The 25,303-nt window shown below is 38.8% G+C and overlaps 1 protein-coding gene across 7 annotated transcripts in view; it reads left to right on the forward strand.

Annotated features, from left to right (window-relative positions):
• Nucleotides 1–25,303, forward strand: part of csnk1a1.L (casein kinase 1 alpha 1 L homeolog) — a 33,931-nt gene that overhangs the window by 7,163 nt on the left and 1,465 nt on the right. Inside the window, exons 3-10 of one of the 7 annotated variants that reach the window (XM_018250665.2) lie at nucleotides 3,421–3,547; nucleotides 5,539–5,637; nucleotides 11,260–11,343; nucleotides 16,365–16,504; nucleotides 18,503–18,581; nucleotides 20,270–20,353; nucleotides 20,636–20,742; nucleotides 21,260–21,408. In XM_018250665.2, the coding sequence (XP_018106154.1) occupies nucleotides 3,421–3,547; nucleotides 5,539–5,637; nucleotides 11,260–11,343; nucleotides 16,365–16,504; nucleotides 18,503–18,581; nucleotides 20,270–20,353; nucleotides 20,636–20,742; nucleotides 21,260–21,408 (869 nt within the window). 7 annotated transcript variants of the gene reach the window in all.

A 25,303-nucleotide genomic window follows, 5' to 3' on the forward strand; every position in this document is an offset into this window, starting at 1 on the left:
ACGTGACTTTGACGCATCATTATGTGGTAAATGCAGTCATATTGATGGCTGCCTTTCTACATGACATTAAGAACTACTTTCTCCCCTAGCACAACCAACAATCGCCCAACATCACCATGGCTTCTACCTTCCACATAGCAGTGCTAATGGGCATCTTTAGTGTGGCAAGCTACAAAAAATTGTCACATTCAAATAAACAGAATGCATAAGCACTACATACACAACACAGTTATAGTATGGCTACTGATACCTTTTAATAATAATATTTAGGTTTATTAAAGTTACATTTTTCACCTTATGCCTTTCTAAAGCAGCTTCGGGGGGGGGGGGTCCCGGACCTGTAACTATTCTAAATTGATACATTAGTTCAGTGATATATTATATTTGGCCCTGCTTATGTGAATCCCAGAGTTTCATTAAAGGCAGCTATTTGATTTGAATTGATATAGTTGTTACTAATATTCCACAGATGCTGCTGAGATATGTATCCACTAATGTAGCAAATTGTAACTGTTTAGACTGCACCTTGGATCACTGAGCTGTCAAACTGAAACACCACAGACGGGGACATTCAACTTTTATTTGGGAAAAACAGTTAAAAATGAGAGCATTTGAAAAAAGTCTTTATTAGTGGTGAACAATCTGAAAACTGAACTAAAAAAATAATGATTTGGAAAACATTTGCGTGTGGTATGCTGAAATATGTTTAAAGGGAAACTTGATGTGCTGTGCTCAACATGGGCCAAATGTTTAATTTTTAGTTCTAACGATTGTGGTTTTTTGTATTTGTCATTACTGCCTTCCGTGATAAGATGATCAGCAAGTTTAAGATAGAGCTTAAATAGGATTATAGCTAGAAGTGCTTTATTTTATATAGCGAACATACTGTACAGCCCAAAGGTCAGAATGTCTATTGCTTTTAAAGGGATCATGTCATCGGAAAACATGTTTTTTTTTTTCAAAACGCATCAGTTAATAGTGCTGTTCCAGCAGAATTCTGCACTGAAATCCATTTCTCAAAAGAGCAAACAGTTTTTTTTATAATCCATTTTGAAATCTGACATGGGGCTAGACATTTTGTCAATTTCCCAGCTGCCCCATGTCATGTGACTTGTGCCTGCACTTTAGGAGAGAAATGCTTTCTGGCAGGCTGCTGTTTTTCCTTCTCAATGTAACTGAATGTGTCTCAGTGGGACATGGGTTTTTACTATTGAGTGTTGTTCTTAGATCTACAAGGCAGCTGTTATCTTGTGTTAGGGAGCAGTTATCTGGTAACCTTCCCATTGTTCTTTTGTTTGGCTGCTGGGGGGAAAAGGGAGGGGTCGATATCACTCCAACTTGCAGTACAGCAGTAAAGAGTGAAGTTTATCAGAGCACAAGTCACATGACTTGGGGCAGCTGCAAAATTGACAATATGTCTAGCCCCATGTCAGATTTCAAAATTGAATATAAAAAAAATCTGTTCTTTTGAGAAATGGATTTCACTGCAGAATTCTGCTGGAGCAGCACTATTAACCGATTCATTTTGAAAAAAGATTTTTTTCCCATGACAGTATCCCTTTAAATTCTTTAAATTTGCCTTCTGCAGCTCCCAGCCCCCTGATCTTGCTATACCATCTTTTGCATGCTGTACTGAACATGCTCAATGTGCACTGGGTTGCTGTTGAAAAGCATTCAAAACCATCAAAACATTAGTAGAAAGTGAGTTTCCAGCAGTCATAGTTCCAGAACGGATTAAATCTGATACAGAATTTAGAAGTTTATATACTGCCATGTAATGGGGAAATTCACTCTTAGTAAGTGTAGGTTAATCCTGTCATACTTTAGTTCATTATACAGAGTATTCTTTACACTAGAGTAAAACTGGTTTACACTGGGTTTCTCTACTTTAATCATGTGTGTAGAGTAGACTATAGGACTTGGCAGATGGAAGGGCAAACATAAGAAGTCATTTGCATATCCAGAGATCTATGTTCTTGCCATTTGAGTGAAAAGCCTGTTGAAAATTCACTTCAATTCTGAACAATGATGCTTAGATTTCTATGTGCATTTGTTAAAACAGCATGGGTTTGATCAAAAGGAAAGGTGCTCAAAGACTAGACAAAAGCCTCACCTATGTAATGTGCTGCATTCATTAAAGGAGTGGAATAACCCTATTTTCAATAATTGTTCAATGAGCAGGGCTTGTGCTGAACGTAAGTTTTGTCTGTTTTAATAAGGAAATATCTACAATTGTGTTAGTTTCCACTAAACATGGCAACATTTGAAAATATAACTGAAGCCACAATCTACTTCCTGATCCCAAAGAGCAAATACAAACAAACCACAAACTCTGTATAATGAGCTCATCTTATCTAAAGCCGATAACAAGACTGTACAGATAAATACCTCCCTTCCCCTGGCTACAGAGACCTTTCGGGGTTTGCTGCTTGGTTTGTTCAAGGAGGGGTCACAATCCTATCAGAGACAAAAAACAGGTTAGACAGGTATGTTTAGCATTTATGTATACCTCTAGATTTTATTAGGCTACGCCCAGACGGGGCAGAAATCAGCCAGCTGAAATCCACAGGTTTATTTCAGCCCCTGTCTGCTTGAGTCTGGAAGCCTTGTGTCGGCTCCAGCACAAACAGACTATGCAAATTTCAGCTCAAAATTTTAATTTCGTTGCCGAAATCAGCAGAGTCTGTTCGCGCTGGAGGCTTCTGGACAAGAGCAGACAAGAAGATTGGCTAGCCGTCGGGGGGGCTGAAATAAGTCTGGATTCCAGCAGGCTGATTTCTGCCCCGTATGGCCCTAGCCTTAGAGTTCATTTAGTTTTCAGTGATCAAATGCAGTCATGCAAGTTTGTGCATTTTGCTAGAATTGATAGAGAACTTGTGGGATGAGGTGAAGTTAATTTGGGCTAGTGTGTCTAATTGCCCTTCTGTAAACATTAACCAGAAGTTGCCATGCAAGTACACTGTACTTTAATAAAATCCAAACTCCGTGGGTCACGTTTCAGTGGTGCTCTATCTGGGAACTTTGCTGCTCAACAGTTACTTGTATACAGCAGTAACCAAGAAGATTCAGATGGCACACACATAGCAAAATGTGCTTAAACTTTGTGATTTATTTTGATCTCTGCAGAGATCCAAATAAATTACAAAAGTTTAAGCACCTTTTGCTATCTGAATCTTCTTGGTTACTGCTGTATGCAAGTACATTGTACTAGGAAACAGATTTGCCCGTGCAAGCATAACCTGTTCAGTAGTATAACATTTTTTAAAGCAACGTTTCTTTAAAGAATCTTTGTATAGTTATACTCGCACAATGTCTTGTAGTACAGGTATAAAACACAAGCTGCATCACTATCTAAACCAAATATATCTGTTTAGTATATAATCTTATGTTTATCACACTGACTACTTTGCTTTTTTCCAGGTGGTATGGACAAGAAAAGGATTATAATGTTCTAGTTATGGACCTGCTTGGACCCAGTCTTGAGGATCTTTTCAATTTTTGCTCGCGTAGGTTCACAATGAAGACAGTTCTTATGTTAGCAGACCAGGTATGTAGTTTACTTGCAGAAGTTGGCTCTTCTAGTATTTATTGTCTTTATGTTCCACCTCTTTTGACTGAGAATAACTGCTAATATTGTCATTTTTTTAATTGTTTAAAATCAATGTAAAATTTGGGTGTAGCCATCATCCAGGGATCGGAATGTTAGATATGATACATGATCAGACCGTGCGTTTTGTAAAATATCATGTCCCTACTCTCCTTACTCAGGGGCAGGGGAAGTGATCATGCGGTGCTTTCCATCATATTGCAGATGCATATAATAAATATGGAAATGTCTTTGTGGAAGACCAATGCTGCTTCATTGTCCCTACTATATAGCAAGGCAACTTTTTGCCAAAATGTCTCTTAATGCCATCGGGATGGGGAAAGGCATTCGGCCGAATCCTGCTGAGATTGCACGAATCCGAACCAAATCCTGGATTCAGTGCATCCCTAGTTAAAAGGCCATACCCCTTACTTGAGAAAGCTTAACCAGGCAACCAGTGAACAATGACTAAAGTAACAGTAGTACCAACATTTTTTTTAATACTTAAAGGACCAGTTCAGTATAAAAATAAAAACTGTATAAATAGGCTGTGCAAAATAAAAAATGTTTCTATTATAGTTTGTTTGACAAAAATGTAACGTATAAAGGTTGGAGTGACTGGATGCCAAAATTCAACTTCCTGCTTTTCAGCTCTCTAACTCTGAGTTAGTCGGCGACTTAAAGGGGGACCACATAGGACATATCTGTTCAGTGAGTTTGCAATTGATCTTCCACATTCAGCTCGGTTTCAAAAGCAATAGTTATGGCCCATGTGGCCCCCCTCAAGTCACTGCTTGGTAACCAGTCAGTGGAAACGAGATCTGAAAAGTAGTGTCCTGTTATGTTCGACATCCATTCACTCAAGCCTTTTCTATACATTACATTTTTGGGCTAACTGTATTAGAAATATATATTATTTTGCGCAGCCTATGAATTTACCCTGTAATTATTTTTATACTGAACAATTCCTTTAATCCCTTCCCAAACTGCTATAGTAGTAGGCTCTGCCCTTTTTGTTTTTTAGATCTTGAGCTTCATTCTGATTTCCAAAGTGCCCTATAGCAGAAAGGCAAACGGTTAACGAAAGCTTGAATTCCTCTATGCGCAGATCTGGAAGTCTGCCTTCACACCAATGAACTAAGCTTTTTTTTCAGCATCTGCAGTTAAAATGTATGCTCACATTACCCCAAAAGCTGTCCAAAGGAATAGAAACACGAATTTAGGCTGCAGACACTGGGAAAAAAAAAAGCTTAGGTGCTTTAGGTTATCGTTACAAAGCCGACTTCTGGTTCAGCTCACGGGAATTCAAGCAGTCTCCTGTGGGGCACTTTGCATATCAAATTCAAGATAAAGATTTTAAAAAAGCCAAGTGGAAGTAAGCCATACCTTTCATTGTAGCTATTTTGGGGGGGTCCTTTAATTTGTCTTAAGATGTGACTGCTTCCAATCTGGTCAGTTACATAAGAAAACAACCTTGCTTGACATCCTTCTATGTAGTAAAACAATGTTTGGCAAAACAAAAAAATGTACTTATACATAATGTGGTGTGTTGTGTAATGGTAGTCTAAATACCTCACTAGCCAATCCAGTAGTAGTTTAAATGGCAGTGGCACATATATATATCTCTTTTGTTTTCCAAAGCCGCCTGAAGTATCTCATGAGGCGCCATCAGAAAACGATTCAACTACTCATGTTCCATTACCCTAAATTAACACTCCCACTTCTTCCTCTCTTCCGTTCCATCGCTCTAAACTACAGCATAATCCAAGCATTCCAGATAAGGGGTACAGTGCCTGTATAAGAAACTGTCTCTCTGATTGCACTGATAACAAATGTGCAAGCAAAATAATTGCTTTTATGTGTTGAAGTTGCAAATTACCTATTTGAATTTTCTTTTATTGCACAGTTCTTTCAGGCGTTGAAACTATTTTTTTTTTTTCTTTCCAATGCAGATGATTAGTAGAATTGAATATGTACACACAAAGAATTTTATACACAGAGACATTAAACCAGACAACTTCCTAATGGGCATCGGACGTCACTGTAATAAGGTTAGTGTTTTCTATTCGTCTGCACAGAATTGTTTTGAACAAACGTTTTGCCTGCTTGGTTTCACTTGTCAATGCTCACATCTATACTACATTAACATCTTAACCAATCATTAAAAGAGCTGCCCTAGATTTAAATAATCCGGTCTGCTAGACTGCTTTTGGTTTTTGCCAGACCATTCTAAATAAAATATGCCGATGTATATTGTGCAGCTACCTAATTGAGCATAGTTTAAATCTTAAGACAAAAATGTGGTTAAAAGAGGTCATGCGTCACACTTTGAGATCAAGTGAAATGTATTGTAAAAGTTGTTTTACCTCATAGCAAGACGTTACATACGAGTGACATACTGCAGACCTCCTTTAATTATAATTATATTCCAGGTCTGGATTTCATGAGGTTGCTGGTGATGCATGATTTCAGTAATTTGAGCTTTAAAGTAGCAGCACGTTTAGGCTTGTGGCACACACAGTGGTCTTTCCACCAGTGTATTTCTGACTGTTCGCTGCCAGTTATGTATTTCCTCCCTAAATTGGTTGAACTTTAATTCGACAGTCATTTTATAATTCAAATTTACGGGTAGCAGCATGGGACGGTGACGGCATTTCTCTGCCAAAGAAATCCACCAGCAGGGAAACCTCTACATGTGCCGTGACCCTTACTGCGCTAACACTACATGCATTTTTGACAGTGTTACTATGTTATAATTTGGGCAGACAGGCAGCAATTGGCAAATCAATAAGCATGCTGTGCATTACATGAACCTTTCCAGTGCAATTTCAACATGGGCACACTCCAAGCAGATCATTTTCAGTAAAAATATCCAGATAGGGGAACAAATGTACATCACCTTATTGGACGCAAGATTGCCAATTGTGTATTTCTATTCTTAATTTCTCACTGTAGCCAATGTTTACCTTTGTTTGCCTGTATGAATGCCAACTCAAGGCCAGAACATGTTAACTCAACTGGGTTACAACCAAGGTGCTCCACCGCAAAGGCATAGAATGTGTTTTCCTTTGTGTTTTTTTTATTTTATGGCCTTCCCCTACTACTGTCAGCTCTGCGCTGGTGGTTAAATCCAGACCTTTATGGAAATACCTTGTTTTTCCATTTCATTCTTTCCTTTGGCACTGTTTGCTTGGGAAAAGTATCTCTTGCAGCATTTGACTCTTTCTCCTCCCCCTCGAACCTTATATGCTCTCTGGTAACACTTTGGATTATTCGGATCTGTTTATACTAGGGATGCACCGAATCCAGGATTCGGTTTGGGGTTGGCCTTTTTCATCAGGATTCGGATTCATCTGAATCCTTGTGCCTGTCCAAACCAAATCCTAATTTGCATATAGGGCGGTTAGGGAAATCATGTGACTTTTCATCAGAAAAGATTTTTTCTTTATTGCTTCTAATTTGCATATGCAAATTAGGATTCGATTCGTTATTCATCCGGATCTTTCACAAAGGATTTGAGGATTCGGCCGAATCCCAAATAGTGGATTCGGTGCATCCTTCGTTTATACCCAGGATTATGCTTTGTTTTATAACCAACATTGCTCTGGTATTGGAGTACTTTTCCAATATGGACAGTATATATAATGTGTTTATGGCTAAACTTGCAAAGGAGAAATTCAGTCCTTCAATGGTAACACCAAAAATTTAAAGCGTTTTAAAGGAATGGTAATGTTTTTTTGCCCTGCACTGCTAAAACTGTTTTCTTCAGAAAGACTACTGTAGTTTATATAAATAAGCTGCTGTGTAACCGTGGGGGCAGTCATTCAAGCACAGGATACACAGTAGATAAGTTCTGAAGAATCCCCTTGTATGTTAAAGAGCATATCTGTTATCTGCTGTGCCTTTTTCTCCCTTTTCATCTTTGAATGGCTGCCCCCATGACTACACAGCAGCTTTATATAAACTATTGTAGAGTTTCTGAAGCGCAAACACCAGTTTTACCAGTGCAGGGCAACAGTACATTATATTTTCATTACTTGAAACGCTTTGTTTTTTTGGTGTTCCCGTTCCTTTAAAGGGCACCTGTAAAAATGTTATCCCCAGCCAAAGGTGCGGGCTAATAGAGCCCCACATGCTGGTTGGGGATAACAGATGGTTTTTAAAAAAAAATATGCCCCCGCCAGCGATACGCTACCCACACTGGGATGGAGCTCCCAGTGCGAGCAGCCATCTCTGGTCACTCGCATGTGCATAATGAAAAAGCTGCCCTGAATTTCTCATTATGCGCGTGACGTCACATGTACCTTATGCGCATGCGAGTAACCGACATGGTGCTTGCGTAGCGCGGGGGCATTTTGTTTAATAAAAAAAACTATCCCCAACTAATCAGGTTTCATTAGCCCGCACTTTAGTTGGGGGATAACATTTATACCCAACAGGTGCCCTTTACACTAGCCATACATGTGCAGAAAAATTTGTATGCAATTTTCATTGTGTATGTTAAGGTTGTCAGGCAGACAAATGTATGGCCATACAGGGGGAGAATTTGGGTGACTTTGAGAAAAACAAAGCGTTGCATATGTTTTACTACTGGCATTTCACTTGATTGCTGATGAGAAAGCAATCGGAGGAGATTACTCATCCACGGAAAAGATTTGTCACTTACGAAGAATCTCGTATATCTGTACATTCTATTCTGCCTGCAGATTTATTAGTCAGATACCATACAGCATACAATACCTTTAGTTAAAGGGGTTGTTCACCTTCCAAACACTTATTTATTTTTTTCAGTTCAGTTGTTTTCAGATTGTTCAGATTTACTGATTTTTTTCAAATTCTAAGTTTAAAGTTGAACGTTCTTTCTGGTATTAGTCTGTAAACTCAGTGATTTGGGTGCAGACTCTAAACTTACAATTTTGCAACATTTACCGTAGTTTACATTGCTCAGCAGAATCTCTGGAGTAGTGTATCAACTCTAGCAGCTGCCTTTTAAAGGGCAACTCCGGCTTCCAAATCAAAATTTGATAAAGAGTCCCACATAACACAGAAACTCTTAATATACCCATTGCAGTTACCTGTTTCTTCAAAAAGTATGAATAAATGGCATATTTTATGCTGCAATCCAGCTGGTTAACAGTTCTTCTCTTTCTGCATCATATGAAATTCTGGCGGAGAATGAGGGACTAAAACACTGATGTTGGAAATTTTTAACAACTTCTCCACAGCTTACAGACAGCATGCAGAAACTACATAACCCACAATGCATTGCACTGTGATGTTCCTTTCCTTATTGAAATCACATGTGCAGCGGATTGTGAGGTTTGGAGGATGCAGTCTAAGGACAACTGGCCGATGATGAAGTAACAGTAGTCGGCCAGCTCAGCAAAGTAGTCAGAAAGATCAGCAGAAGAGCAGGGGGCTAGGCTTAGGGAACTGTCAGAAACCATTAAAAATCATGAAAAATCTGCATATTTTTTAATTGAGGTATATTGCATAGGTGCTTGAAATTATGTTTACTTTTCAAAAAGCTTAAGTTATGGTTTTTGTGGAGTTCCTTTTTAATGAGACCCAAGAATTCAGCTCAGCAGGGACAAAGATAACAAAGTATCAACTGAATATGCTGAGCAGCTTTGCAGGGTGAAAATGAAACTTTAAATTTCAATATTAGAAAAGCATAGAAAGCAGGTGGAAAACGTTTTTATTTCTGGTGAACAATCTGAAACCAACTGAACTGAAAGTGTTGGAAGTTGAACAACCTCTTTAAAGGACCCAAAATAGAGCCAGCAGTGATACAAGTCTGAGGCATTCTTAGAAAAAGTTTTCATTGAAAAGCAACAACGTATTATTACATTTTGCATATTTTTTTCCTTTGTTTCTATGAAATATTTGCATTTCACTTACTGAAGACAGTGTGCTGGCTTCTATTCATTTCAACAAGCCCATCCCCACCACCACCCCAAAGAACAGCTCAGTCCCAATGTCGGGCAAAGATCTGCTCATTTGGCGTCAAACAAGTGGTTCTTGAGGACTATCAGTAGGTCTTGATCTGGCTGTAGCATTGACATTGAGTTGGTGCAACTGCCTGCTTTTAAATTAGTTTGATGCTAAAATAAAATAGGAAATTTCCCCCCCCCCCCAAATATTTTTTACATTGTCTCTTAGATACATTTATTGACATTTCAAACTGGCTGTTGTTTGCAAAGGAAACTGTGGGTCTGTGTGGATTTCTGTTGAAATAGCATCACCAGGCATATGTTCAGACAAAAAGGCAAAATACATACATAGGTCTATCATATCCAGCATGATGATAGGCAGAGTGGCTTGCATTGGAGTAGGAATCTGCTGTGCTTTTCATATAAAGCACTAAATGCATGCAAGTACAAGGAGCAGTTTTGGAAGAAAATACTTTTAATAAATGCAGCCTGTTTACACAACACTGGCAAATGTAGAAAAACCACAGTTGCCTTTCATAAATGATGGCTTGTAATTTTGGCTTTTTTTTTTTTAAGAGAATTTAATTCCACTTGGAAGACTCCTGCTTAGGTTAGCTTCTCTTGCAGTGCTTGGTGGTCACTGCACAGGGTTCTTAAGGCATGGAATGTCCGTGCCACCCCTTGGCCCAGAACAATGTTTTCACAGCTGCTGCAGGGATCAGTCCGGGGACCCGGTAAACTTAATGTGCAACAAAAAAAAAACACTTTGCAACATGATACGAGATCACTGCAGCAGCTGTTTAAACACTGCACCGCTCCACCCCATCAGGACCCGGCATAATGACGGTCACAGAGAGGGAACAGGTGACTGCTATCACTAACCTAGTACAGGTACTTGGAAATCGTTGTCCAAGTCTCCCCTTGTTTTGCAGGCATTTATTATTTTCTACCCCTTCAGAAAATGTTAAGACAGCGCTTTTATATTTTGATTGAATACACCCCCCCCCCCCGGCCCTCTTATCCATGAATATATGTAAATTAAAAAAAAAAGCCTTTGCAGCAGAAATTCTTGTAATACTGTGATGTAGCCTCTTTAAAAGTTTTGATGTGTTTGCCATGCAATAAAAAAATCCCATTGCTCAGGTTTAGATTGCTGGTAATCTTGTTCCAGTAGCGTTAAGATGCATTTTTGTGTCCCAAATAATCTGCCCTTAAAGCTGGACATGTGTCTATACCAGGTCTTCTGCTCCTTTAGTAACAAGCCCTGCATGCTTATCTCTTTATAATCTGTCAGGTGACTAAATGCCTTACACCTCTTCCTTACTGAAGATTTTTAATGATCTATATTCTAATCTGTGCGATGACTGAGGAAGGGCAGAATGTAAAATGATTTGATTCCATAACCGCTGAGGTGGTAACGCCTGTGTTTCTACTCGCTTATTATGGCATCGATCATTGCATTCCCCCCCCCTGTACAGATTAAAAGCTAAAATGTTTCCAGCTGCTAAAGTGTGGGCAGTGGCATACTCTCAAAGGAACATTTCAAATCAATTGTTGGAGGGGAGGGTTTTTTTCAGAGGGGATATACATTTCATATTATTGCCCATAGCTGCTTGATGGAAGGAGGATGGCATTTGACTCCTGTTCCTTTAGCGCCTCAGTGTTGCCTGTCTGCTCCAGCCATTGTTGCAATGTAAGCGATACTGTTTGATGCACTGCCACCCTCTATTGTCTGTCCAGTGTTTAGAATCTCCAGTGGGGAAGAGGAAAAGAAGCATGACTGTTAGTACCTCTCAGGACCCATCTTTCTCAGGATTAAACCAGGTCTGAACAACTGTCTCCTATTCCAGCCTCCACCCCAATCTCATCTGCGCTTTTATTCCTACAATTTAATCCTTGGTTTCATCTTACACTTTCTATATTTCTGTTTAACGATCAATTCAGGCCTTGCACAAGCACCTCTTATGTTGGCATTATTCAGACATACTTGGCAAACATGTAACATTACTAAGACAATTTCCCTTTCAGCTTTTTGCTTGTTTAATTCTGAACAATTAGTTTTATTTATCCATTTATTTATGTATTTATTTTCGTCCAGCTTGCTTAAGAGAATGCTTCAGCGATTAGGAAACTAACCCATGTGTCTCACTAGGTTTGAACTACATGAAGTGATGAATTTTAATGTGTTGTTGTAAGTTTTAACAAAATAAAATAGGGTTTCTATGATTTATTCGAGAGTACTCACCTGAAGCCTAGGTGAACTGAAGATTTTCTTTGTAAATAAGACTTCGGTGCAATTACAATATTTATTGGTAGCAACAGTGCTTTTTCATGAAGTTTTAGCATGGCATTTGACCAAATTAATCTCCAGTTTCATATGTTACTGTCCTTGGAACATTCTGGAGTCAGCCACCTTGGAGTACTTTACAAAGGTTACATAATTAGCATGCACACTTTAGAAAAATGGGCAATACATATGTTATTCACTGAAAACTTTTTCTGCACACACCCAGGTTGTTGAACATGCACTTAAAGGAACAGCAGCAACAACAATAAATGAAATATAATATAATAATTGAAATATAATGTAATGTTTCCCTGCACTGGTAAAACGGTTGTGTTTGCTACAGAAAGACTACTATAATTTATATAAATACGATGCTGTTTAGCCATTGGGGCTGCCATTCAAGGCACAGTTTACAAAGTAGATAACAGATGCACTCTGCAGAACACCATTGTATTTTATTACAGAGCTTATTTGCTGTTAAATGTGTGCCTTGTCTCCTTTTCAGTTTGAATATCAGCCCCCGTGGCTACACGGCAGCTTATTTTTTTAACAATAGTAGACTTTCTAAAGCAAACTCATAGCATTTACCTGTGCAGGGCAACAATAAATTATATTACATGCTTACATTTTTTGCTGTTACTGTTCCTTTAGTATGCTCCAGCGCAGCCCTCAACAATGTGAACTTTTTACACTTATTGTCCTGTCTGTTTGATTTAGCTTCATTTCACCATTGTAAAGCTTTGTTGAATATAATAACAGCCAATAATTATCAGTTTCAGATATAAAGCACTTGAAGAATACTTAAACCTTTTTTTTTTTAATTACTCTAAATAGTACCCAGACTAACATACCTTTCTCTATGCATTCAGTCTTTTGTCATTTCTAAATCACAAGCAGCTCAACCGCAGCTCATTTCAGCTGAATCCTGGTCTAGTGTGAAGCACCACCCACTTTTCTTTTCTGAGCGGTCCTCTCATTAACTGAAGATGCACCTGCATGCACAGTAGACGCCTCTTTGGCTGACTTTGTCAATTTGGAGAGAAAAGATCTAAGGAAAGAGAAGAGGTGGAGCTTCACAATAGACCAGGAAGTATCTGAAATGCGCTAATGTTTTCTACTTGTAATTTGGAAACAACATCAGACTGAATGCAGGGAGAATGGTATGTTATTCTGGAGGCTGGTTAGAGTGTCTCTTGGAGATTTTAAAATAAAAAGTTTTATTCTTTAAAAGCCGTCATGCTTAGGAGATTATTTTTGCACTGAGAATCTAATGGTCTGTCTCGCAAGAATCAAAAACTTGTTGTTTTTTTTTTTTGCCCTGGTTAGATTTTTTTTTTAATGATGTGTGAAGGTGATCCCCATAACAGCACATTGCAGAGAGGTTGTATGTCCTGGTATCCGGATAATCCCTCCCTCTTCGCTCTGGGCGCAGACATGCAATTTCAGAACAAGCTTTGATTGTGGGGATGACACCACCCGCTCAGGAATCGGGGAAACCAAACTTTGATAAAATGAATCTTTATTACTCCATGTTTTAAGCGTGCAGGGGAACCAGCTTTACGCATTTTGTGACAGAGCGTCAGAAGCCTGATGAACTGACGCTCCGTCACAAAACGTGTAAAGCTGGTTCCCCTGCCAGATTATATCTTTAAATTTTAACATTAAGTAATAAAGATTAATTCATTTTATCAGTTTAGATGATGTCATCCCCTCTATCAAGTTTGTTCTAGATTTTTTTTTTTTTGTGTGCTAAAAATAGGCAAAAAGGTACCTTTAGCAGTGGATTCAGCAGAAGCCCTCATATAACTTATGTTTCACTTCAGTGTAAGATATTTTATGCTCTAATGAAACCACACATCTGTGTCAGAATACTTTTATTTTTGAAAAATTATGCTACAAAGCAAAATATAATATTCAGGTTGAGGCAAGTACTCCCTTTTCTAGTTCGGAATGGCATGGCCCAATCCATTCTAGTTGCCATAACTACTGAAGAGCAGTACTTGCTTGTGGAGTCGTTCTCTCCCAAATATTGCACTTAGAGTGCTCAGACCAGCAACATGGACTCAAGTTGTCTTTAGACATTCTGTAGGATTCCTTCAGGTAGCCTTGAAAATCCGGTCATGGACAGGTTGATGCAGACGCAGACTGGTCCCTGTTATTCTGGTGTATATTCCGGTCGAGGCCGTGAATTTCTTGTTTAGCAGCCTATTGAAATTAGCATATCTTTCCAGTTTTAGGCTTTGATTCTATTGGTGGGAACTTCTCTCCATGTTTTTTTTTAATTTTTTTTTATCCAGCACAGTCTACAGCAGGGGTCCACAACCATTTTTTTTTACTGTGAGCCACATTCAAATATAAAAAGAGTTGGGCAGTAACACAAACATGAAAAAATCCCTTGCGGTGCCAAAAAAGGCCTGTGATTGGCTATTTGGTAGCCCCTATGTGGCTCCTTGGCAGTATACTTAGTTTCTATGCAATTTAAAACTTTCTTCCAAGTCTGGAATTCAAAAATATGGCTTTGAGGCCGGTGAGAGCAACATCCAAGTTGTTGGGGAGCAACATGTTGCTTGTGAGCTACTGGTTGGGGATCACTGTCTACAGCATACTAAAAGTTATTTAAACTTTATTTATTTAAAGTTGAATAACCCCTTCAGGACAGTGCTTCTATACTTCAGTTTGTGGGTAGTTTCAGTCCGTGCTTACCTTCTGCTCCCTTGTATACATTGCTGAGGAGCCTCTGAAGAGAAGTTGGAAGTGAGCACGGCCTGTGACGGAACTGTTGTCCATACTGCAGCTCATACAAATAAAGCAAACTTGCTATTTTTCGTGCCTTTAAAGTTTAGGGATTGTGTAAGTGCAAGGTCTTTGGTATACCTGTGTATGGTTCCAGCAAACTTACTCCTTGTTTCCACTATTGCTGTGTCTGTTCTCCTTTGCTCGGTATCCCCACAGCAAAATATACTTGGCTTAATTCTGGTTAAAGGAACAGTTCAGTGTAAAAATAATGACTGGGCAAATAGGTTGTGCAAAATAAAAAATGTTGCTAATATAGTTAGTTAGCCAAAATTGTAATGTATAAAGGCTGGAGTGACTGGATTTCTAACATAATAGCTAGAACACAACTCCCTGCTTTTCAGCTCTCTAACTCTGAGTTAGTCAGCGACTTGAAGGGGGGGGGGCACATGGGACATATCTGTTCAGTGAGTTTGCAATTGATCCTTGGCATGCAGTTCAGATTCAAAAGCAACAGTTATAACTTGTGCCCCCTCCCCCCTCAAGTCACTGATTGGTTACTACCTTGTAACAATTGGTGGAAACCAAGAGAGCTGCAAAGCAGGAAGTAATGTTCTGGCTATTATCTTAGACATCCAATCACTCCAGCTTTTATGCATTCAATTTTTGCCTAACTTACTATGTTAGAAACATGTTTTATTTTGCACATCCTATCTATTTACACAGTTTTTATTTTCACACTGAACTGTTCCTTTAAGGGATACATTCAAACTTGCAAAAGGATATTGGGAGCAAGCTGGATCATAGGCAGCCGTTCGCCTGCAAGTTGGCAACAAACTGTGTAATTGAAGAAAGACAAAACAGCTACATTCAGTAGTGGAGAGTGAAAACTCACCCATTCAGCTACAATGTAGCAACAATGTATTTAAATATAACTTAAATTAAAGTAAACTTTTCTGGCAACAACAACATAAATACTCACAGCGTGTAAAACTATGCCGTGCAGGACCATATCCCTAAAAACACACACTATTAAAAACAGTTGCGCAGGCTGGAACGGTGGTGGTTAGTGACATATAATAGTAACGGATTCTAATATCCACTGTTAGTGCCAGCTCCATGAGGGATACTCGTCAGAGTACAGTCGCCATAAGTGCCCAGCAAACCTCCTACCTAGCTACGTTGGGAAGAGTGGGAGCTATCCACACCAAGCAGCTTCGTCAGGGGCATAAGTGCTGGTCGCTCTCCTTTCTCCCATTTAAATAGGTATCTGTGCGAGTATACGTGCCTCGCAATTGCATGTGGCGACAGGACGTCACTACCGGTTTTTTTGCAGACAGTACTGCCCTGTATTGGCGGAACTGCGCGTCTTTTGCTTCCTCCCCTAGGATTACAGCTGCAGTTTGCCAGTACAACGCCACTCATCAAAGCCATTTATTCCCTATCGCAAGCGCTATTAACTGATTCATTTTGGGAAAAAAATAAAAAAATCCCGTGACAGTATCCCTTTAAGATCTAAGGTGAACATGAATTATGCTTAAAAAATATTTTCCTTGTAAGATATTGTCCTCGTGGAAATGATTGTGAAATGCAGTTGCTCTGCCCTTATGTCTGCATGTTGTCATGCCCTTAGACAGTGTATTTTGTTTGTGTTTTAAAAAATCTTGTGCTTTTGTATTTTTAAACATTTTTAATGCTATTTTAAGTTTTTTGAGAATATGCCCGAAGAATTGTATGCATGCAATTATGTTCAGCAACTGTTTGAAGTAGCAATTGAGTATGTTATTTACAAATATCTTAAACAGTTTAATTTTTTTCCCCCAAGTTATTCCTTATAGACTTTGGTTTGGCTAAAAAGTACAGAGACAACCGGACGAGACAGCACATACCTTACAGAGAAGACAAAAATCTTACTGGCACGGCCCGCTATGCTAGTATAAACGCTCATCTAGGAATTGAGCAAAGGTAAAGTTGCAGTCTAATCACTGTATGTAATGCAGCACACTTTATTATGTTACTTAAAGGAACAGTAACGTCAAAAAAAGTTGTGATTTAGAGCAGGGGGTCCCCAACCTTTTTTTACGCATGAGCCAAGTTTAAATGTAAAAAAGAGTTGGGGAGCAACACAAGCATGAACGTGTCCATGGGGATATCAAATAAGGGCTGTTATTGGCTGTTTGGTAGCCCTATATGGACTCGTAGCCCTCAGGAGGTTCTGTTTGTCCGTACACCTGTTTCTTCTGCAATTAAAACTTGCCTCCAAGCCAGGAATTCAAAAATAGGTATCTGCTTTGCGGCCACTAAGAGCAGCATCCAAGGGGTTGGTGAGCAACATGTTGCTCGCGAGCTGCTGGTTGTGGGCCACTGATTTAAAGTAATACAAATATAATGCAATGTTGCCCAGCGCTAGTAAAACTGCTGTTTGCTTCAGAAACACTACTATTGTTTATATAAATAAGCTGCTGTGTAGCAATGGGGGCAGCCATTCGAAGGAGAGCAGATTCAGGTTACACAGCAGATGAGCTCTGTAGAACACGAGCCATATAATCTTTTTTCAATTTCCACCATTGCTACACAGCAGCTTGATTATATGAACTATAGTAGTGTTTCTGAAGCAAACGCATCTGTTTTACCAGTGCAGGGCAACCGTACATTATATTTACATTACTTTAAAATAGGGATGCACCGAATCCACTATTTTGGATTTGGCCAAATCCTTCACGAAAGATTCGGCAAATACCAATCCGAATCCTAATTTGCATATGCAAATTAGGGGTGGGAAGGGGTAAACTTTGTTTTTACTTGTTTTGTGACAAAAGGTCAGACTATTTAGGATTTTGTTTGGCTTAATCCTGTTGAAAAAGGCCGAATCCCGAACTCATTGTTTGGTGTTACTGTTCCTTTAAGCTGTTCGCTGAATTTGTCACACACCCAGTTGTTTAATCTGTCCATGTGTGGGGCACCTGATTTAACGATTGCCTGAGTAGCAAAACCTGCATAGCTGAACAGCATGAATGACTAGCCCCCTCCTCCCCCAACTGACATGAATGGGTTGTGGCCACGTGGACTGGCTCGCAGACATTTGACCAGCTGCTTGTGTTTACCTTCATGATGGTGACAGCTGCTGCTCAAATGCCTTTCTGTACCAGTCCCCTGTATTTAAGATTATTCTACTTGTTTGTCCCTAGCCGCTGAAAGCACTATAGTACTGCTATCTAGTTTATCACTGCCGCTAGCTTTGTCCGTTTGGGCCTTCTCTGGGCATCCTACACCCGTCGAGTCCAAATGTCTGCTCAGATATTATTTTTAACACATGGCAAATCTTTGTTCTGTTTGTAGCATTAGCTATGACTCCCTTACTCTACATGGATTTTGTACTAAAGGCTTTCCTCCTGCACTTCCTAAGCGAAGCCAGAAATTCCCAACCTCCACATAAGGTTAACACTCGGGGAATGCACTGACAACTGCAGGAGTAAATCTGAACCCTGAAGGAGACCATAAGATTTTTAAAAATAGAGAACACCTTCTAGGGCTGTGGCACATGGAGCTTTGCATCATGTACTGGCAGTAAAACACTGGGAATTGTCTTCTGTTGCTTCTGATTGACTATAATGGGAAGAACCACAAGTAACTGTAGCCAGCAGAGATTGTTTGCAGATGTAGACAAGCAAGTTTTAAGGAAATGATTGCAAGTCCCGTGTTTTCCTGCTGCAGTAAAACCACCCATGTACCACACAAAATAAACATTTTTTATTTTATAACTAAAGGATTTTGCAAATTGGTTTAGTTTGCTTTTTTTTTTTTTTTTTGAACTTTAACTGCTATATCATCTGTTACTATGTAAAATGGGTAATTGTTGAATGCTACCAGGTCATGCAGACGATATCTGCAGAAAAGTAATTTGCAATTTGATCTGCGATCTGAAGACTGACAGATATGTTTTATTTTATTATTTTTTTGCAGTCGCCGTGATGACATGGAGTCCCTAGGGTACGTGCTAATGTATTTCAACAGAACCAGCCTTCCGTGGCAGGGATTAAAGGTAAGTCCTGCACTCGGCCTGTAGCTTTTGAAGCATCCGTTTGTAGCATTAGGATATAGGAGAAGCATACTTACCTTATTGTGCTGCTCTCTGGGTAGAGTCCCAACTAACTGTATATGACCTCATTGGTTTTATTTCTTATTAAATATAACCTTTTCATACATTTATGAAAGTGGGAAGATTAGTGGTAATTGGCAAAGGAAACACCACTTTGCAATATGACTTCTATGAAATTGTTTCCAAAGCTTTAAAGGAGAATTCAACCCATAACATAAAAAAAAACCCTACCCTACGTAGACCCCCCACCTACCTGGTACCCGGGGCCCCTAACTTTACCTACCCCTCACTGCAGATTTTGTCCTCTGGAGTTCACGGCCACCATCTTCTTTTCTTCGTATAACTTCGGAAGCAGACCGCTGCTTTCGTCGCATGCGCAGTTGGAGTAATAGTCTGGTCCCAAACATCTGCACATGTGATGAAAGTCACTAAAATTCCCGAAAGTATTACTCCAATTGCGCATGCAACGAAAACGACTGTCTGCTTCTGAAGTCTAACGAAGAAAAGAAGATGGCACCCATGAACAGAATCTGCACCAATGGGTAAGTAAAAAGTTAGGGGCACCGGGTACCAGGTAGGCTGGGGGGGTGTACGTAGGGTAGCGTTTTTTTATGTTACGGGTTGAATTCTTCTTGAAATGGGCAGTAAAAAATAAAAAAATGCATTTGGAGCGACCACAACCCATTCAATTATGTATACTACTACACTGCAATAAAACACAGCTAATGTGCTGCTTATCCCCCACAACCTAAATGCCCACAAAAGAAACATAGAATATAAAGCAGACACTGAAGGTATTCCGTTCTCTGAGCAATGCCGGAAACAGACTTGTAAACCAACCTGGTTGTTTTTACATAAAGGAACATCAAAAAATTTAATTGTTTTAAAGTAATACAAATATAATGCAGTTTTGCTCCTCTGTTGCTACCTTTAAAGGAGAAGGAAAGGCTAAAATGAAGTAAGTTTTAACAGAAAGGTCTATATAAATACACCAGTAAATTAAATTAATGCTGTTCAGAATTCTCTGTCAAAAGAAACACTCCAGTTTTTCATTCTATTGTGTACACATGGGAGTCTGTATCAGACTTCCTGTTTTCAGCGTAAACCTCCAGGGCAGCAGCTTAAGCATGCTCAGTTTGCTCCTCTTTCCCCCTTCCCTGCTGTAATTTGAGCCCAGAGCTATGCGTGAGCAGAGTGACTCAGACAGGAAGTGATGTCACACCAAGCTAATATGGCAGCTGCTCCTAAACAAACTGCTTCTAGAGCAGTTTGGTCTGGTAAAGCATTCTACAGAATAAATCTAGTTTTATAGCTTGCACTATTTTGGCTAATCTATTGGCAATAAACTGCTTCGGTAGCTTTTCTTCTCCTTTAAGCAAACTGTGTAGCTGCTTGCCTAGGCAAGACCATTCTGCAGATGTGTTTGCATTTTCTTTATGATTTGGTTAGTTTACTTTGGTACATTTTAAGATATGACCAAAAACAATATTTTGGATTTGTTGCTGATGTGATTAGTCGCTTATGTGAACCTCTGCATACAGTTACCTTCTATAGAAAAAAAAATGTATATTTTTCTTGTATCCTCCGGTTTAGTCTGGTATTGCACAACATTTTTATATTGTGAACCACATGTTCCACAGGCGGCAACAAAGAAACAAAAGTATGAAAAGATAAGTGAAAAGAAGATGTCCACTCCAGTTGAGGTGTTGTGTAAGGTAGGTCGGTGATGCTGGTTGGGGATGTAGTGAGCCATTTTGATCTATGAATTTCGATGATATCTACTAATTCAACATCTGCAGATGATTTTAAAGTAGCTTTAGTAGAAATACTTCTGTTTGGTGTCATGTAAAACATAACACAATTTCAGGCCAGACCTTTGGTCTGCAAGATAAGCCTGTTAATAAACCAAAGTTTTGTATAAATTCAATAAATATTGTAGAAAGATTTTTATTTTTGTGTATTCTACCTTGACACACTTTTGCACGATGGACCTTTAGGGCTTTCCTGCAGAATTTGCAATGTATCTGAACTACTGCCGCGGCTTACGATTTGAAGAGGCACCCGACTACATGTATCTGCGACAACTATTCCGTATTCTGTTCAGGTTAGTCCACAACTATGCCTACAATAACGTGATTTTAACTTCGCTCAGACCCAGGTGTTGAACATTGAAACACTTTGCACCCTAGTGAAATGATATGATCCATGCGTTCGTTATAGACCCAATACAGTCAATCTTGATTTGTTTGCCATCTCCGGTCATTTTGCCTGGTCATGTGTCATCTGTTTGCTCTTTTGAGAAACCAATTTCAGTGCAGAATTCTGCTGGATCAGCACTATTAACTGATGCATTTTGGGGAAAAAAATGTTTTCCCATGACCATATCCCTTGAAAAACCTCTCTGTTGCTCCGTCCCCAGTCTCCATACCACCCACATCCATTTTAATGCCCTTTTTGCACAACCACCTTGTGCATAGTGACTCCTAGGTCTATTTTACTGGTAACGAATACAGACCACTTGGAAATCAAATGGATAGCAACACAGATTTTAACTGGTAAATATCTGGGGGGGGTTTGTGTATTTTTATTCTCTAACTAACTGAATATCCATTCTCTTCCAGAACATTAAACCACCAGTACGACTACACATTTGACTGGACAATGTTAAAGCAGAAGGCAGCTCAGCAAGCAGCCTCCTCCAGTGGGCAGGGCCAGCAAGCCCAAACCCCCACAGGCAAGCAAACTGACAAATCCAAGAGTAACATGAAAGGTTAGTAGCCAACAACCCAAGGGACGTTGCAGGCAAACCTAAATTCCAAGAAAGAACAAATTCGATATACTTCAAAGAGTGTTAGATCAAGGAGGTGGTTACTATTTGGCGCAAATTTAAAAAATAAAGAAAACCCCAAAAAAGACGTCCTTGGAAAATTTGACTACTAACTTTATTTTCAAAATTCCTTGTACATATTTATAGCAATATCATCTTTTTGGGATGTTGGGTCATCTTAACAGCTGCATCTTTCTCATGCATTAACTCCCTCTTCCAAATCCGGGAAACCGTTTTGGTGGCGTGAATGTGGAAGCTTTTCTGTGCTCACATTCCTGGACCTAACACTTCAAGGATTATTGGGGGGGGGGGTTCAGCCTTCCTGTTTTATGACAATAATTAACATTGTCTGTTTTCTATTAAAGTACTTCTGCTGCAGAAGGTAACTGTTAATGTACAGCAGTTCCCTTTGGCAACTGAGGTCTAATGGTGTGGTTTTTCCTTCTTTATATTTTCCTTCCCTAATGGAAAACTGTGACATATTCATCTCTAACAATGTTAACAAGGCATGATTTCAGTAAGGGTTCCTTCAAGACATATAGTAAATTTGTAGTGATGTTCCATAGGACTGAATAGTAATTGGGCTACCTTTGCTTTTGTCACATTTTTGCTTTTGTCACATTTTTCCTTTTGCTGCAGTTTGGCTGCTTTGCATTTAATCTGTACTAAATAAATAAATATATAGATATATATATCTATATATTAATAAATATATAGATATATATCTATATATTTAATAATTATATAGATATATATATATCTATAATTAATAAATATATATCTATATATTTAATAAATATATAGATATATATCTATATATTTAATAAATATATATCTATATATTTAATAAATATATAGATATATATCTATATATCTATATATAGATATAGATATATATAGATATATTTGTGTGCATTAATATGTAATGATTGTTTATCCTTTTTTAAAAAGTTTGAAGTTATTTGAGTTGTCTAACACAAGACCAGTTTTATGCTCCCTCTTTACATCCCTTTAGACTTTGCTTTCATGGCTTGGTTAGTCTACAGATGAGGATCATGATTAGCTGGGACAACTTTATTAAACATGTTGCTGTCCACAGGTTTTCTGCTGTGACGTTGAGGTACAGCGGATGTTTCTGCACAATGAGAGGATGTGGAAATCTGTCCAGGGTTGAGCATAATGCAAAACTTTGGGCTTCAGGTGAAGGGGCAAATGCCAGTCACAAAGGCTTATAAAAGAGGACACCCAAGTGAACAACTTTACTCTTTGCCGTCACATGAGCCACTTGATTTCTTAGAATCCATCATTTTCTTAATCATGGATATATTTGAAAGCAATTTCCTTCTGATACAATGTGCAGAGTCATGTTTATTTACAGAATAAAGGCCAGGATTAGATTTAATGTCCTATATCAATCCGAGAATATTTCAGGCTCACTTGGTTATTATATGGGTATGGGATCCATTATCTGGAAACCTGTTGTCCAGAGAGCTCCGAATTACGGAAAGGCCATCTCCCATAGACTCCGTTTTATCCAAATAACCCACAATTTTAAAAACAATTTCCTTTTTCTCTGTAATAATAAAACAGTACCTTGCACTTGATCCAAACTAAGATATAATTAATCCTTACTTGAAGCACAATCGGCCTATTTCATTTTTAAAGGAGAAGGAAAGCTACCAAAGCAGTTTATTGCCAATAGATTAGCCACAATAGTGAAAGCTATAAGACAACGGGTCCCATACTAATATTAATTTCAGCATGTGGAAGCCACAACCTTAATAGGTGCTTGTTGGGCAGTTCCTTGATCTAGATTTGTGGAGAGTAAGTTTAGGCCAAGTAAAAGATCTTGCTAAGAGATTGTGACACTTGTATTGTTGGATCTGTAGGAACTGATGTCACTTAATATTGCTTTCCAAAGCATTTAAAGATATCAAGTTCATTAAACAGATGTTTCATTTGTTGTAAAACTACACCTTGCAGTTCTGTTGTTAGAAATTGCTTTTAAGTCTTTCCTCACCCAACATGGCTAACATCTTAGGAAACGCAAACAGCATTTGGCTGCACTTGGAAGTATTGTTGTTCTGTTGAGCACCCACCCTATTCTGGCCATAGGTCTAAAGTTTTCCTAACCAGTATTGATATAGACAAATTAGCATCCACCTTTCCTTGCCTTTTGTACTTGTATCCTGTATCCTAGATACCTTGTTTGTTGGTGCCTGTATCCATGGGTGCATACCATTATTCTTTTGCATTATTCAATCAAGCCAGCTATTGCAGCTTCTGTCAGAAGTTTTGTTAGCAAAGTAAATCTGCATGGGAACAAGCATGCTTTATAATGGTAATGCTGAATAATTGCTTTGCTTGTGTAGCTTAAATATGAAGTTAAACCTTTTTAGTTGTGCTTATACCACTATGATTATGATTTGTGGTTATGATACTGGCCATGTAGACTACTGTTGACTTGAACTGCTACTTCCCGTGCCGGGGGACTTTAGCGTAAAGCACTCAAGTGTGTTTTTGGGCCAAATCTATCTGTGCAGTGCAAGGTGGGTGTCATTCATGCCAATGGCAGGCTGTGCAGGTGATTATCCGTCATCTCTACATGTAGTGTTAACTCCGTGGTTGCCATAGTTGCAGGAATATCTATATAGCAAATAGGTTCTCACCCTAACTGGCTTTACAGCTGGGCTTTAAGGTGCATCTAGGAAAGCATATTCATATACAGACATTTAGAGCTAAAGCTTCAGATATACAGGTAGAAACAATAGAATTATATCTGTATCTGTGCAGCAAACACTGGTCTTATGTTCAGGTGACCATAATAATTTTCCGACCTGCCCGATCGACCAGCTGACTGATATCCAAATCTTTTGCTGATATTAGTCTACTCATCTCCTGCCATACAAATACAAAATATCGTACAAAACTTTGTTCCGTATGGTTATAGCTGTGCCATTAAGGCCACCTTAAAGGAGCAGTAGCATCAAAAAATTAGTGTTTTAAAGGAATTGTTCTGTATAAAAATAAAAACTGGGTAAATAGGCTGTGCAAAACCAAAAATGTTTCTAGTATAGTTCGTAAGCCAAAAATGTAATGTATAAAGGCTGGAGTAACTGGATTTCTAACATAATAGCCAGAACACTACTTCCTGCTTTTCAACTCTCTCTTGGTTTCCACTGATTGGTTACCAGGCAGTAACCAGAGACGTGATGGGGGGGGGGGCAAATGGGTCATATCTGTTGATTTTGAATCTGAGCTGAATGCTGAGGATCAATTGCAAACTCACTGAACAGTTTATGTCCCATGTGGCCCCCCTTCAAGTCGCTGACTAACTCAAGAGTTATAGAGCTGAAAAGCAGGAAGAAGTGTTCTGGCTATTATGTTACACATCCAGTCACTCCAGCCTTGTACATTACATTTTTGGATAACTAACTATATTAGAAACATGTTTTTATTTTGCACAGCCTATCTTATTTAGACAGTTTTTATTTTTACACTGAACTGTTCCTTTAAATTAGTACAAATATAATGCAGTGTTGCCCTGTACTGGTAAAACTGGTGTGTTTGCTTCAGAAACACTACTATTGTTTATATTAATAAGCTGCTGTGTAGCAATGGGGGCAGCCATTCAAAGGAGAAAAGGTTACACATCAGATAATCTCTGTAGAACATAATGTTGTTATCCACTATCCACCATTGCTGTACCGCAGCTTGTTTATATAGACAATAGTAGTGTTTCTGAATTAAACAGATCAGATTTAGCAGTGCAGGGCAACCATACATGATATTTTCAATACTTTAAAACACTTTATTTTTTGATGTTACTGTTCCTTTT

This window comes from Xenopus laevis, chromosome 3L, assembly GCF_017654675.1.
Source record: "Xenopus laevis strain J_2021 chromosome 3L, Xenopus_laevis_v10.1, whole genome shotgun sequence".
Lineage (NCBI taxonomy): Eukaryota > Metazoa > Chordata > Amphibia > Anura > Pipidae > Xenopus > Xenopus laevis.